This window comes from Cottoperca gobio, unplaced genomic scaffold, assembly GCF_900634415.1.
Source record: "Cottoperca gobio unplaced genomic scaffold, fCotGob3.1 fCotGob3_293arrow_ctg1, whole genome shotgun sequence".
Lineage (NCBI taxonomy): Eukaryota > Metazoa > Chordata > Actinopteri > Perciformes > Bovichtidae > Cottoperca > Cottoperca gobio.
Window position 1 is genome coordinate 27,858 of NW_021166902.1, and position 14,270 is coordinate 42,127.

General features: G+C 43.9%; 2 protein-coding genes across 2 annotated transcripts; both read right to left on the minus strand.

Moving 5' to 3' along the window:
- Positions 1-304: 304 nt before the first annotated feature.
- On the minus strand, positions 305-9,697 carry f7 (coagulation factor VII). The gene is made up of 8 exons (XM_029427113.1): positions 9,637-9,697; positions 8,345-8,508; positions 8,232-8,256; positions 7,686-7,799; positions 2,643-2,789; positions 1,833-1,951; positions 1,385-1,505; positions 305-1,232 (listed from the first exon to the last, which is right to left on the minus strand). The coding sequence occupies exons 1-8, from the start codon at positions 9,695-9,697 to the stop codon at positions 655-657; spliced, it is 1,329 nt and encodes a 442-aa protein (XP_029282973.1). The 3' UTR covers positions 305-654.
- A 1,585-nt stretch (positions 9,698-11,282) lies between these two features.
- On the minus strand, positions 11,283-13,914 carry f7l (coagulation factor VII, like). Its single transcript, XM_029427114.1, has 6 exons — positions 13,903-13,914; positions 13,633-13,746; positions 13,424-13,564; positions 13,063-13,151; positions 12,547-12,667; positions 11,283-12,154 (listed from the first exon to the last, which is right to left on the minus strand). Exons 1-6 carry the CDS (start codon positions 13,910-13,912, stop codon positions 11,607-11,609), a joined length of 1,023 nt encoding a protein of 340 aa, XP_029282974.1. The 5' UTR covers positions 13,913-13,914; the 3' UTR covers positions 11,283-11,606.
- Positions 13,915-14,270: the final 356 nt, after the last annotated feature.

Sequence of the window (14,270 nt, forward strand, 5' to 3'; positions counted from 1 at the left end):
CACATATTGACTGATTATTATCTGCTCCTAAAACATTCCTTAAAAACAAGTAACAGCAGTAATACTACAAGTATAAAGTACATACAATGCAGTAAAAGTACATGTTGTGTACGTGAATGATGAAATCCTGCAGTGCACACACACACACACACACACACTGTTGCAAAATAAGCAAATACACTTCAGCAGCACGTGTTGTATTCTGCAAAACTGATAAATGTGTTTATTGTAAAACAACTGACCACGGGAACAACTTGTTATAGTTTTATTCATAGAACAATGTATAATAATGTAATTCATACTTTTACGTTGGACACCTTAACATGACTTTTACTACTCAAATGATCCCAAAACAATTCATATTGAAGTATTACTACTTTTCTCAGAGTTTTGCAACGTTTATATCTTTTCTGCTAAACGAGGAGCTGCAGCTAATGATTATCGACCTCATGATTCATCTGCAGATTATTCTTTGCATTAATGATTTGGTTTATAAAACATGTCCTGATGTCTTTAATGTCTTCACATTCAAACAGAAAAGCTGTAGATTTGAAGCTGAAACTTTACTTTAAACTTTTCGATTATCAGAATATTGCAGATTATGTTTCTGTTGATGGACTCGTCGTTGTAGCTTGAGTGTAAACGTCTTCCGTCTCAGGTGGTCAGGTTGTGTGTCGAGGCCTCAGTGATGTTTGTGGCCGTCCGGTTGTGGATCCACTCCAGGTAGTTGGACACTCGGGTGTAGATGCCGTAGTTTCCCGGCCGGGCGCATCCCTTCCCCCAGCTCACGATGCCCAGCAGGAACGCCGTCTGTTTGTACTCAGTCACCAGCGGGCCGCCGCTGTCGCCCTTACACGAGTCCTGCCGACCCTCGATGTACCCGGCGCAGAACATGTTCTCTGTGAGCTGCACGCCGCTCTCTGCCACGCACTGCTGCGTGCGGATCCGCGGCACTTTCAACCGCCGCAGGACGTGTGAGGTGGGCCCGTTCTCGCCCCGCCTCCCCCAGCCGCTCACCGTGTGCGTGCTGACGGCCCAGAGGTCGCGCTCGGCCAGCGGGCGTGTCGGCAGGCAGGCCGGGACGGCGTGCATCGTGTATGCGATGGGCGATGCCAGGCGAAGGAGGGCGATGTCGTTGTCAGCGGTTCTTTTCACGTAGTTCTCGTGCATGATGACCTCGGACACCTGGATGAGCTGCTCCGTGCCCTCGTCCACTTCCGTGTTGTGCTCGCCTGACGGACAGACGGTAAAACTTTAAACGTTAGTTGTTAGCAGTTAGCTGTTACATGGAGTTATTGTTTGTGAATCGGGGAGTTTCTCTGGTATTGGTATCGACTACTAAACTTCTGGTATTGGGACATCCCTGGTTTGGACGGATTCGTACCTGCGACCACTTTGAGGAACTGAGCCTCAGTGTCCTCCAGGCAGTGAGACGCTGTAAGGATCCACGTGGGTTTATAAATCACTCCTCCACAGAAACCTTTTCCCTTATTCAAAAGCAAAACCTATAAAAAACAAACAAGCCGTAACATTTTATAATTCAACAATGAAGACACATTTTCTATAAAGATGGTAAAAATATAAAGAAGAACCAACAAACACAGAAAACATTGAACTACTTTAGTTTATTGTAGCAGTCTCTTTGACCTTGACATATTTGTTATCTCTGGAAACTTTGGGGTTTCCACTAGAATCCCGTTCTGGCAGAATATCAGAGTTTAGAGTCCAGTGAAGTAATTTGGGGACTCCCCTCCCATGCTAGTTAGGCAGCACTGAAACCACACACAGGCTCTAGAGCAAATGGGTGAACTGTCCCTTTAACTTCTGCGTACCTGCCAGGGGCATTCACCTTTGGGGCACTCTGTTCCCCCGACGATTCGAGCTTGAGGGTTGAGCTGCTCGGCTTTGTTTTCTCCGTGCAGGACGGGGACCATGCCGCACGCTATCGACTCTGAAACCACACAAAATAAACCACCTCTTCAGAACATAAAGTGTTGTTTTTGTCCCATGCGGTGTTCCACAGGGATCGAGACTGGGGCCACTTTAGTTCTGCATTTACATGCTGCCACTTGGTCACATCTTAAAAATAACAAATGTGAAATATATTTCAAAAATATGAATTATTATTGCTGTGCAAAGTATATCTTCCAGGAACAGCCAAAAGCCAGGTTTTAACCAAATTTGGAGAAAATCAGCAAAGTAAAATGTGAACGAGCGCTTGTTGTTTTAGCATTTCCCTCGGTATTAATAAAGTATCTATCTATCTAGCAGGTGGAAAACCATTCCAGCGTTGCAGAAGAAGACTAGGTGATTAAAAGGTAAAAACAACGTAGAAACTGGATGTAATTCAGACATTTGTTTATGTTTTAATTTTGTTATATTTCAAAATTGTTTAAAATATTTTGCAATTCTATTTAAACTTTTTACTTTAACTTCGTAAACTGTTTTGAATCAATTATAAGGTTTCACAAAATGTTGAGATACTCAGCAAAAAAAAAGATATCAAGTCGAAAAATTATTTAGTGAATCAACTCTTTATCACTTTATCATTTCTGATATTTCAAATATTTGATCTTTTCGTGACAGAAATTGGCTTTCAAGAGTCTCTGAAAGATAATTAAAAAAACACGTCGTCCTCCCACCTTCAGCTCGGCAGCTCCGCCTATCAGCGTGCAGCAGGTATCCGTCTGCACACGAGCAGTTTAGTTTCCGTCCTCCTTCGTCTTCATCGCAGAAATGTTCACATCCTCCGTTCTGCAGCAGGCAGGAGTCGAGGACGTTCCTGTGATCTACAAACAAAATGTAAATAAAATTGTTTCATGGTTTAGTTCACAAAAAGCATAAATTACACCCACAACTCCCCGACCCCCTCCTTCTGTTTGTAAAATAAGATAATCCTTCATTAGTCCAACAAAGTAAAGTTATTTTATTTTTGATATTTAAATCACATTTTTATTTTTATTTTAATTAAGAAAATGACGTCAAGTACAACAGTGTGTCGTCTTCATAACAAACATATATATTTAGAGGATGAAATAAAGGCCCAACAGTAGAATAGAAATAGAAAACACAATAGGACCAAGAACGGAGCCTTGAGGAACTCCACAGCTCAAAACTGCAGAATCAGACAAAAACTTTAAATTTAACTTTTTACATCGTGAATTAATTCTTGATATTTCGACTTACTCTCAAAATGCAAAACAAATAAATCTTCCTTTCCTGTCGCGTTAGTACGTGTATGGAGGTTTCCTGGCTACAGACTCAGCCTCCTCACGGTGTTTAGGAACGTATTTGTCAAGTTACTGTGGATTTTTATTCAATGTCTGCCCAAACTTAAAAAGGCTCAGAAGAATACAGAGGACGCCTGGACAACTCGACTCATATTTTGAATTTATTCATCAATTCATTTGAGTTCCAATAGGTTGAAAACCTTCAAACCGAAAACAAAGGATACTGGACATATGACATATGATGAACACGGCCTAACTGAACAAATGTTTATGCTGGAAATATTTCCTTCAGCATTTTTATAATTATTGTTTCTATCCGTTACATTTTGTCTTTAATAAATCAAACTCAATCATTAATGTCAGTAATCCTCATCACACCACAACCCACACATCCTTATAATAAATGGATAAACATTATAAACATTAGAACACCGCGTGTTTAAACGCAGTGGACACAAACAAAGGCGAAGCGCCATCACATGAAGTTATACACATCAGCGCACTCCGCCGTAGTATCAAACATATCCGCCAAACAAACAAATACATTTAACCAGCTGTAACATACCAACGAAGTCTCTGCGACCTTCTCTACATTGATCCCACGCGATGAGTCTACGGAACAAAGGAAGTACCTGGCCAAACTTATCCACCTTTTGAACGGATCAACCCGAAGCGCGCATGAATAATAATTAATAGCGCAATTCGTGATCATTTACCATTCTGACACGGTCCAAAATAATACTAAAAGCTAATAAACTTAATATTCCGACCTTTTGGTCCTGACTTTCTTTAATAATCAACAAATCAGGCAAATGTTAATTAACAAACATTAATAAACCTCTGTCTTCTCTCTAAATAATAAACAGAATAAACAAATGACTTTAATATTTTAAACCCCATCTTAACACCTCCCACTTGAGCTCCTGGTTACTGAACCCATGGAGGTCACCAGTCTTTCAACACTCAAATGGTGGTGAACTCAAATGGTCTGGCTGGCTTTGTCCGCTCTGGTGGAAGGTCTCCCATGATCTGCTGACACTTCCTCGATCTGGCCTTCCTGCATATCACACAGTTGTCAACAACTTTTTTTAGCCAATTTTCTGCCTTTCACAACCCAGGCTTTTTTCCTCATCCGTGAGAGTGTTCCTGCTATTTCCTCATGGTTCACTCTGTGCCTTCCTCCGGAGTTTATCTATGCCCACCTTGGCACCTGCTGCAACCTCTCTGGCTGACTTCTTCGGCCACTCCTCTTCCCTCTGCCTTAAAAATGAAGGTCCATTCTGCCATTCAGAATCCTCTCGGAGATCCCCGGAGGTTATTCCTCTTGTTATGATGTTGGCGATGTTTAGGTCTCCTGGGATCCACCACCAGTCCTCTACAGATCCAGCCTTCTGAATCTCGCCAACCCTGTTCGCAAAGAAGGTATGGTACCCATAGCTGTCTCGTTGAATGGCTTCCAACACAGTTTGACTGTCCGGCAGGTGGAACCAACGTTCTGTCTCCACTCGGCTGTGTTTCTCAATGTATCTTCTCAGCCGGGCTGCAAAGACTGCATCACAGATCTCAGCTTTCACTGGGTCCCCTTTTTGGTCTAGTGGTGTAAGCTTTGCTTTAGATTCAACCAATCTGACCTGGATGCCTTGCTCTGTTTCCCATCTGAAGTAGACCACCGCCCCGTAGCTTTTGTCACTCCCATCAGAGAATGTTATTCCCCAAGGTTTTCCAACCCAGCCAGCTGGCGTGAGGCTTCTGTGGAAAGTGATTTGGCCAAGACGCACATACTCCTCAAACAGCTCGATTGCTTCTTCCCTGAGGCCCTCAAAGTGGTTTGTCCCAAGTGTCTTTGGTCAGACTTTCGCCTCCTGCCTCCTGGAATGCTTTTCTGACGAGTATGGCTCCTTTCTGCTTAATAGGTGTGACTAGGCCGATTGAGTCATAGACACCAGCTACTTGGCTAAGTAGCTCTCTCCTGGTTAGGGGGTCAGGAGTCTTTCCTCTTACTTCCTCTCCAGAGAGGTCTTGGCCTGTTCTCACTTTCCTCCTCCTCCTTGAGAAGTTGACTGAGGTCATCACATAAAGCTTATCCTCTTCCACCATCTTCCATCAGACTCCAAGAGCCTTATTGTCTTCTTCCCTGATTTGGCAGTATAAAGACTCTGCCCTTTCCTGCTGCTAACCCTGGTCCAGGATTTTCCAGCACATGCTCCTGCCTCCCACTTTGCTTTGACCGGGACCCATGGTTTGAGAAAAAAACCACCTGCCCTCAGGATTTCCTCAACCTGCTTGATGCTGTTGTCCAGCCTTTCTAGGTTATTGTGGGATGTCAGGATATCATCCACATAGCTATCCTCCTCTAGGATTCTACACTCCTCTTCTAAGTGGGTAAACATTGGTAACCTTGCTGTCTCCCGCATAGCCAGCTGTGCTATGCACCCCGCTGGTCAATCGCCAATGTTGACTCTGGTAATAGCAAACTCTCCTCATGAGATGAAGATGATTTCCTCATCTTGAGTGTCTCTCCAGAGGAATCTGTGGAGGTGCATCTCCCGGTCTTCCAGCCACACAAAATTATACATCTTTTTGATGTCACCCAAAGCTGCAAATACTCCTCTTCTGAACCTGAGTAAAACAGCTCTGATTGGATTAAGGACATCCGGCCCTTTCAGTAGGATGTCGTTCATACTCAGTCCCTTGAACTTTTGGCTGCTGTTCCAGACAAGGCGTACTGGTGTCGTCACAGAGTGGGGATTTGGTGCCACCAAGTGACTCACATACCATACTGGTCCTCTCCAGCTTTTTATCATCTCCTCTGTGAGTTTTATGGCTGCTCCTCTTTCCACCATTTCATGTACCTAAGCTGTGTAGGCGGCCTGCCACTCGGGCTCCCTCTTGAGCTGTTTTTCTGTCCTCAGAAAAGTTGATTCCACTCCTGTTATTGGGAAGAGAGGTTGGGTCCTCAACCCAGGGATATTTTGTATCCCAGTGTGGAGCATCACAGTGGGCGTCTGCTTTTACATAGGTGAGGCCTTGCTTTATGATTTCCAGCTTTCTCCTCAATCAGTGTCATTTCCTTCCCTCCTGGTTGACACTTCACACAGAGACATCTCCCACACTTCGGTTCACAGGCTGCTCCAATACTCTCCCATCTCCACCATTCCAGAAACTCTCTGCCAGCCAGTGTGCTCTTGGTCTCAGCCTGAACCTCGATGATCTCTTCATACCTCACTGAAGCGGTCCTCATGGAACGAGCAAAGTGTGTCCCAGCCTTATGTGCTGCCATGTCCACTTCCTCAAAGAGATCTGGATGAGCTCCGCCTACAGTTTTTCCCAGCGGGCTCTCCCACAAGACGAGGTCCCCAATGATCTTCACTCTTTGTGGGGCAAGCCTACCTTCTCGGTGGCTGATAAGTAGCTCAATGCTCAGTGGTCTTCTCAAGTCTTCTAGCTTGGTCTCTGGGAAAAACTTCCTCAATTGCTCAGGTTTAATGGCTCTTTCCATGCTTCTGGGTGTCTTGACTCTCACTCTGAGTAAATATTGTCTAGTGTTTACCTTCATAGCCATTCCTCCTGCTCCATAGACTATTAAAGTGATCTTTTCACTCCTCAACTTCAATCTATCGGCAGCTCTGTGGGTGATGTAGTTGGTGTCTGATGCTAAGACTATCAGGGTTCCAATTTTCTGCCCTGCATTGGCTGTGACTTCTAGTAGCATCATGAGAACTGGCAGCTCTTTCAATCCATTTGCCTCAGTCAGTCCATACTGATCCTTCTCAGCACGCTGTGTTACTGCAGCCATGTTCGTAAAAGCCCTCCTGCATTCTCCTGCCATTTCTGGGGAGAGTTCGGCTATGAATTTCTCTTGTTCCTCTGTAAGCTTGGGTTTCCCTCTGTTGCCTTCTTCACTCTTTTCCTCGTTGACCTTTCTGAATTTTCCTCTTGGGCAGAGAAAGAAATGGTGATCTGAGGTGCTTCCCTTCTTACAGTCTTCGTTTCTGCATAGGTAAGTGTCTCTGTAATATCCATCGTCCTCATGACAACTGAGACACTTTCTGCATGCTCCTAGATTTTCAAAGCAGCTCTCTTTTCAGGTAGTTTCAGCCCTTTGAACTTCCTACAGAAGAAGATTTTGTCACTGTGCCTTTCATCACCACACACACAAGTCCCCAGGATCTTCTTTCTTTGTGGTTCTTGTAGAAGCATATTTCCGCTCAAATCTCCTCTCTGAATGGTTTGGTTTCTCCATCCTGTCTACAATCCTCAGCAGGATCTCTTCCTGCTTAACTTAATATTCCGACCTTTTGGTCCTGACTTTCTTTAATAATCAACAAATCAGGCAAATGTTAATTAACAAACATTAATAAACCTCTGTCTTCTTTCTAAATAATAAACAGAATAAACAAAGGCATTTAATATTTTAAACCCCATCTTAACAGTATTATTGTGTATTTTGCTCACCAAGCTCACAGGTGAGTCCGCTGAACCCGGGCGGGCAGTAGCAGGTGAAGGACGAGCCCTGCGTGGAGCAGCTGCTGCCGTTCAGACACGGACTCGACTCACAGCCGTCCGGGACTACAGGACCAGAAAATAATCAACTCGTGTTCGACCACATTCAGGAATCATTTAACTGGATCATGACCTCTAAAAACCAGGACGCTTACATTTAATCAGTTCTAAGACGACAGATTTCAAAGACTTTTAGCAACTTTTAACCGGTTTCCGCTGCTGAAAATGGTATTTTCCTGTGATCAAACTCAACTTTATTTATAAAGCTCAACCAGACAACATTAAAACGGAACAGACAGAAAGAAAAAGTCGACAACAATAAATACAATTTTGCAAGATTTAGAATTACAACAATAAAATGTCAAAATAAATCAAACTACAAGAGATACAAATAGTACCAATTATTAAGACTTATAAACTAAGGCAATAAATGCACCTGAAGTAAAAGCCCAGCTCACAACATACGACTTCATGAGAGAATAAGAAAATGTTGCTCACGGTTGTACGTCCTCCAGAATTCATCCTGAGGAAACAGAAACATCACAGATTCAATATTTATTCCCAAAATAAAAGGAATCTGTTTTGTAATAAAAATGAGAAACAAGTCTGACCGTGGTCTCTGTGTGTTCGAACACTTCCCGCACCTCCTCGTACGAGCATTTCTCCTCCAAACACTCCCTCTTCAGATCTCCCATCTGCAGCTCCTCCAGCCAGCCCGAGTTATACCTCCGGGTCCGGACCAGAACGGCATGAGCTCGACCCGGATCCAGAAAAACTAACAGAGTCAGAACTATTATCCTAAATGTATCCTAAACCCTGACATGAGTCAGCATTATGAGTCCTAAACCCTGACATGAGTCAGCGTCATGAGTCCTAAACCCTGACATGAGTCAGCATAATGAGTCCTAAACCTTGACATGAGTCAGCGTCATGAGTCCTAAACCCTGACATGAGTCAGCGTCATGAGTCCTAAACCTTGACATGAGTCAGCGTTATGTGTCCTAAACCCTGACATGAGTCAGCGCCATGAGTCCTAAACCTTGACATGAGTCAGCATTATGAGTCCTAAACCTTGACATGAGTCAGCGTTATGAGTCCTAAACCCTGACATGAGTCAGCGTCATGAGTCCTAAACCCTGACATGAGTCAGTGTTATGAGTCCTAAACCCTGACATGAGTCAGCGTTATGAGTCCTAAACCCTGACATGAGTCAGCGTTATGAGTCCTAAACCTTGACATGAGTCAGCGTTATGAGTCCTAAACCCTGACATGAGTCAGCGTTATGAGTCCTAAACCTTGACATGAGTCAGCGTTATGAGTCCTAAACCCTGACATGAGTCAGCGTTATGAGTCCTAAACCATGACATGAGTCAGCGTTATGAGTCCTAAACCCTGACATGAGTCAGTGTCATGAGTCCTAAACCCTGACATGAGTCAGCGCTATGAGTCCTAAACCGTGACATGAGTCAGCGTCATGAGTCCTAAACCCTGACATGAGTCAGCATCATGAGTCCTAAACCCTGACATGAGTCAGCATTATGAGTCCTAAACCCTGACATGAGTCAGCATCATGAGTCCTAAACCCTGACATGAGTCAGCATTATGAGTCCTAAACCCTGACATGTTTCAGCATTATGAGTCCTAAACCCTGACATGAGTCAGCGTTATGAGTCCTAAACCCTGAAACACTGCCTCAATGTAAAAATGTGTTTTTATGAAGGTAAGCAGGGCGATGCTGAGTTCAGGATCAGACTACAGAACACGTCCCTGCAGCTCTGTGTGCTTCTTCTACCAGCTGTACTCGTGCTAACATGCTGAACTAACTCCCCTTTCAAAGTAAAAGGTTTACTACTCAAGTACTTCCTGTGAACTAAGCAGCGGTCGGATGTTTGGACTTCCTCACCTGAAGCCGGCTGGCAGCCGGAGCAGCTGAAGACGAATGTGAAGAAGACTCGCAGCCACATGGTTCATCAGAGAGTTGGGAGAGCTGCTTCTCTGTGGACCCACAGGGGCAAAGTCTGCCCCCCCACACACACACACTGATCACATGTTCCCAATGGAAACACCCCGACTGACCAGATGTGACCTGAACCGACTGACTGCTGATGTTTGCCTTCAGCACAAAACCCTAAAAATAATATGTGCATTAAAGACGGTGGTTCAAACCCTAACTCCACAGACTGAACCTTTTGTTGTAAATCCAGATTATAGTTGTTTCCTCCTTCCACCTGTTTATCTTACCTGTGCATGTTGAGAAGAAGTGCTGGGACCAGTTACTGGTTACTGGTTAGTAGTTACTGGTTAATAGTTACTGGTTAGTAGTTACTATTTACTGGTTAGTAGTTACTGGTTAATAGTTAGTAGTTACTGTTTACTGGTTAGTAGTTACTGGTTACCGGTTACTGGTTAGTAGTTACTGGTTAGTAGTTACTGGTTAGTAGTTACTGGTTAGTAGTTAGTGGTTAGTAGTTACTATTTACTGGTTAGTAGTTACTGGTTACTGGTTAGTAGTTACTGTTTACTGGTTAGTAGTTACTGGTTACCGGTTACTGGTTAGTAGTTACTGGTTAGTAGTTACTGTTTACTGGTTAGTGTTTACTGGTTAGTGATTATGGGTTAGTAGTTACTGGTTAGTAGTTACTGGTTAGTGGTTACTGGCTAGTGGTTACTGGTTAGTGGTTACTGGTTAGTAGTTAGTGGTTAGTAGTTACTATTTACTGGTTAGTAGTTACTGGTTACTGGTTAGTAGTTACTGTTTACTGGTTAGTAGTTACTGGTTACCGGTTACTGGTTAGTAGTTACTGGTTAGTAGTTACTGTTTACTGGTTAGTGGTTACTGGTTAGTGATTATGGGTTAGTAGTTACTGGTTAGTAGTTACTGGTTAGTGGTTACTGGCTAGTGGTTACTGGTTAGTGGTTACTGGCTAGTGGTTATGGGTTAGTAGTTACTGGTTAGTGATTATGGGTTAGTAGTTACCGGTTACTGGTTAGTGGTTACTGGTTAGTGTTTACTGGTTAGTGGTTACTGGTTAGTGATTATGGGTTAGTAGTTACTGGTTAGTAGTTACCGGTTACTGGTTAGTGGTTACTGCTTTGTTAGTTTTTAGGGTCTTTGGATATTCTTGTAGGTTTTAAATGTTATTGTATAAAACATGAACTTGTTAGTAAGGATGTGGATAATGAAGATAAGTGTCTCAGATAGTTTATCAGGGTGTCCAAGCTCCATTTATCTTGTGACTGTATATGAACTTTTTGTGTATAACAAAACGCTTTAAAATATCTGAGTGTTGAAAGTTTGACTGGAAAAAAAATATTTTCCATGTTTAAAAAGTCTCGGTGTGTAAATCAAAGAAAAATAGAAACAGATTTAATGTGACGTCAAAAAATAGTCAGTGCTGAAAATTCAAACTTATCTCAAAATATTGGAAAAACGTTTGATTGAAATACCAATTTCTAATATTTTTTAAAATACATCGTTTGAGGAGAAATGCCAAAAATTTAAAAGAAATTAAAATAACTCCAAAAACTGTGATATTTTGATTCCAAAAGTTTAATGGAATCCAACAAACAAATCTTCATCAACCAACAAGCATTCTTTCACTTTTTACTTTCAACATTTTCTACAAATGATACATTTTCTTTTTAACTATGAATCTGACGAAACAAAAAACATAGAAATTAGAAAATCACCATGAACATTATAGAAGTTTATTGTTGTTATTAAACAATATCGTAATAACACAGTTCAGCGTCCAACACTGTAAAACCTGCTCAGTAATAACCAACATCAAAATGCTGCACAACTTTATTACTACAGTGAACTTGAGGTTCCCGAGCCGGATCTCTAAGCTTCACAGCGTCGGCCTGAGCGTCTCAGAAGTTGGACATGATGTTCTCGATCCAGCTCAGGAAGTTGCTGACTCTGACGTAAACCCCGTACAGGTTTTTGTTGGCGCAGCCCTTCCCCCAGCTCACCACGCCCGTCAGGAACCAGGTTTTCTTGTAGCGCGTCACCAGGGGCCCGCCGCTGTCCCCCTCGCAGGCGTCCTGGCCGCCGGCCTTCAGCCCGGCGCAGAGCATGTTCGTGGTGATGTTGAGCTTGGTGTGCAGGCGGCACTCCTGCAGAGGGACCCTCGGCAGCATCAGCCGCTGCAGGATCCCCGCGGCAGGGCCGAACCGCGACAAGCGGCCCCAGCCAGACACGGTGGAGTGTCGCACGCTCGACAGCGCTCGGCCGAAGGAGCTGTTGCGGGCCGGCAGGCAGATGGGCACCACGTAGAGCCCCAGTTTGACCGGCCGGTGCAGCTTCAGCATGGCAAGGTCGCTGTCGGAGCTGGACTTGTTGTAGTCGTGGTGGATCAGCACTTTGACCACACGTCGCTTCTGCTCCGTGCGCTCATCCTCGTTCAGGTCGTGTTCACCTTTACAGGGACGCCGCTTTTATATTTGACCTTTTACATCAACTTAAACATCGTATGACAAGAAAAGCGATTCTGCCTGACATCATGCTAACATGCTAATGGAAATAACCATTCAGGTTATTATTGCTGTTTCTGTAGTTGTGTGGGTCGAATGTACTTCACCTGTAAACTGACCCTCTGTACATCAGCACCCACCCCCGGATGTTTTCACATAGTTTTCTGTTGTTAAACGGGAAACTGATGTTATACAGATGGAGATTTAATGCTAAGCTAACTACAAAGATAACCGCAATGGTAATTACCATTAGCATGTTAGCATGATCATTTATTTTGTTGTGATCATCCGCAGATATTTAAAAGTAGAAGAGGAATAAAAGCCGCAGCCGTCTCACCCACGGTGACGTTGAAGACGGTGGCAGGCTTTCTCCAGACGCAGTGCGCCGCGGTCAGAACCCAGCGGTCGGACAGGACGATCGCTCCGCACGAAAACACGTTGTGTTCAGTTAACAGAGCCTGACGGGGACGAGCAGAGATTACAGCTGAAAACACAACGCATTTCATAAGAATATAAGAAGAATAATAATATTTAGAATTAATGTCCAACGTGTTCTTTACCGTCACAGATGAACTGAGTAAAACATGTAACTAACAGATATCAGCATGACGCTTCCCCACTTCATGACTCACATCAACACAAGTTTATATTACAAGTGTTTAATATGTACATGAGGCGTTATGTAATGTAGCTGTGGAGAGTTTAAATCTACACACACAGTTACAAACACACACTCTGATGTTCTCATGTTTCCTCTCGTCTGAAGAAGACGAGTTATAGAAGAGAAAAAGTCCAAAGTGCATGACAAAGATGTGTCTTAAGTATTTGCCAGTAGCTAAAGATCGGCACTTACCTGCCAGGGACACTGTCCTTTGGGGCAGATCTTTCCGTTAATAACTCTCGGGGTAAAGCGCGTCACAGTTCTTCCACAAGCCGCTTCACCTGCAAATATATACAAACTAAATATATTTCACATATTTTACTGACAATCCAACAAATGACTCCACCCTCTCGTCACTTCTGGTTCCAAAGATGGCCACGATAGTTCACCAGCCAATACTTCCCCCGCGCGTCTTACTTTGCTTTCGTCACTTTGTAGTTTTTAATCCGAAATGCACGCTGTCTGCGTGTGGGCGGGACTCACTTGGTTAAAGGTCACGTGTTTTATTAGTTTTATGAATGTGTGTCACATTGATATGATTGTGACCTCTGACCTTCGGCCATGCAGCTGATGGCGTCCTGATGCAGGCGATATCCCGGAGCGCAGAAACACACGTGAGAACGATCCGGAAGATGTCTGCAGAAATGTTCACATTCTCCGTTTTTATAGTGACAGCCGTGGGAGGTCCGACGAGCTGCGGAGAGAAAACAATAGTTGTTGATTGGGACAATCGTGAGCGTGCGGAGAGGCGTCTGGACAAACCTCTGTCGCAGTGCTGTCCGTGGAACCCAGGCAGACATTTGCAGACGTAGGTGTCGAGCAGGCGCGTGCAGGTGGCGCCGTTCTTACAGGGAGACGCCAGGCAGTGGTCCACCGCTGCAGACAGGAAGTCACAAAGTTCGGACAATAAACGTGTAAAAACGACTTGACCTACGTTATATATTCAGCGCAGTTACTTTTTATCGCCTCTTTCAAGATAATTATCGTTTTTGTTAAATCTGAATGATTTTTAATAAATCGCAGAAACCCGACCTGTGTACATCCTCCAGAACGCCTCCTGCAGGAAGAAAGAGAGCAGGAAGTTAACGTGAGAAACATCACGTGAGAAACATCGTGCGGTCAGTTTGAGTCCGGACCAACCAGCTGCTGAGGCAGAGCGAAGATCTCCTTCGCCTCCTCGTACGAACATTTCTCCTCCTGACACTCGCGCTCCAGGTTGCCTCGCCGCAGCTCTTCAAACAGGAAGTTCGCCCGACGCGTGCGATGCAGGAACACGCTAGCCTCAGGTCTGCTCACGAACACGCCGTCTTTATTTACAAACAGGAGAAGAAAAGATGTTTGGAAGATAATGTTTTCATTGTCGGGTCCACAGATGTGAGAATTAGTTGTTTTTCTCGTTG

What these genes read in the sequence shown, in the direction of transcription:
- f7 (XM_029427113.1), bottom strand. Translation starts at nt 9,697, where the DNA reads ATGTGGCTGCGAGTCTTCTTCACATTCGTCTTCAGCTGCTCCGGCTGC. An exon ending in TCGAACACACAGAGACCACG is followed by an intron (nt 8,257 to 8,344) that starts GTCAGACTTGTT and finishes CTGTTTCCTCAG; the next exon opens with GATGAATTCTGGAGGACGTA. An exon ending in ATTCTGGAGGACGTACAACC is followed by an intron (nt 7,800 to 8,231) that starts GTGAGCAACATT and finishes CTGGTCCTGTAG; the next exon opens with TCCCGGACGGCTGTGAGTCG.
- f7l (XM_029427114.1), bottom strand. An exon ending in CGGACAGCACTGCGACAGAG is followed by an intron (nt 13,565 to 13,632) that starts GTTTGTCCAGAC and finishes TTCTCTCCGCAG; the next exon opens with CTCGTCGGACCTCCCACGGC. An exon ending in CATCAGCTGCATGGCCGAAG is followed by an intron (nt 13,152 to 13,423) that starts GTCAGAGGTCAC and finishes ATATATTTGCAG; the next exon opens with GTGAAGCGGCTTGTGGAAGA.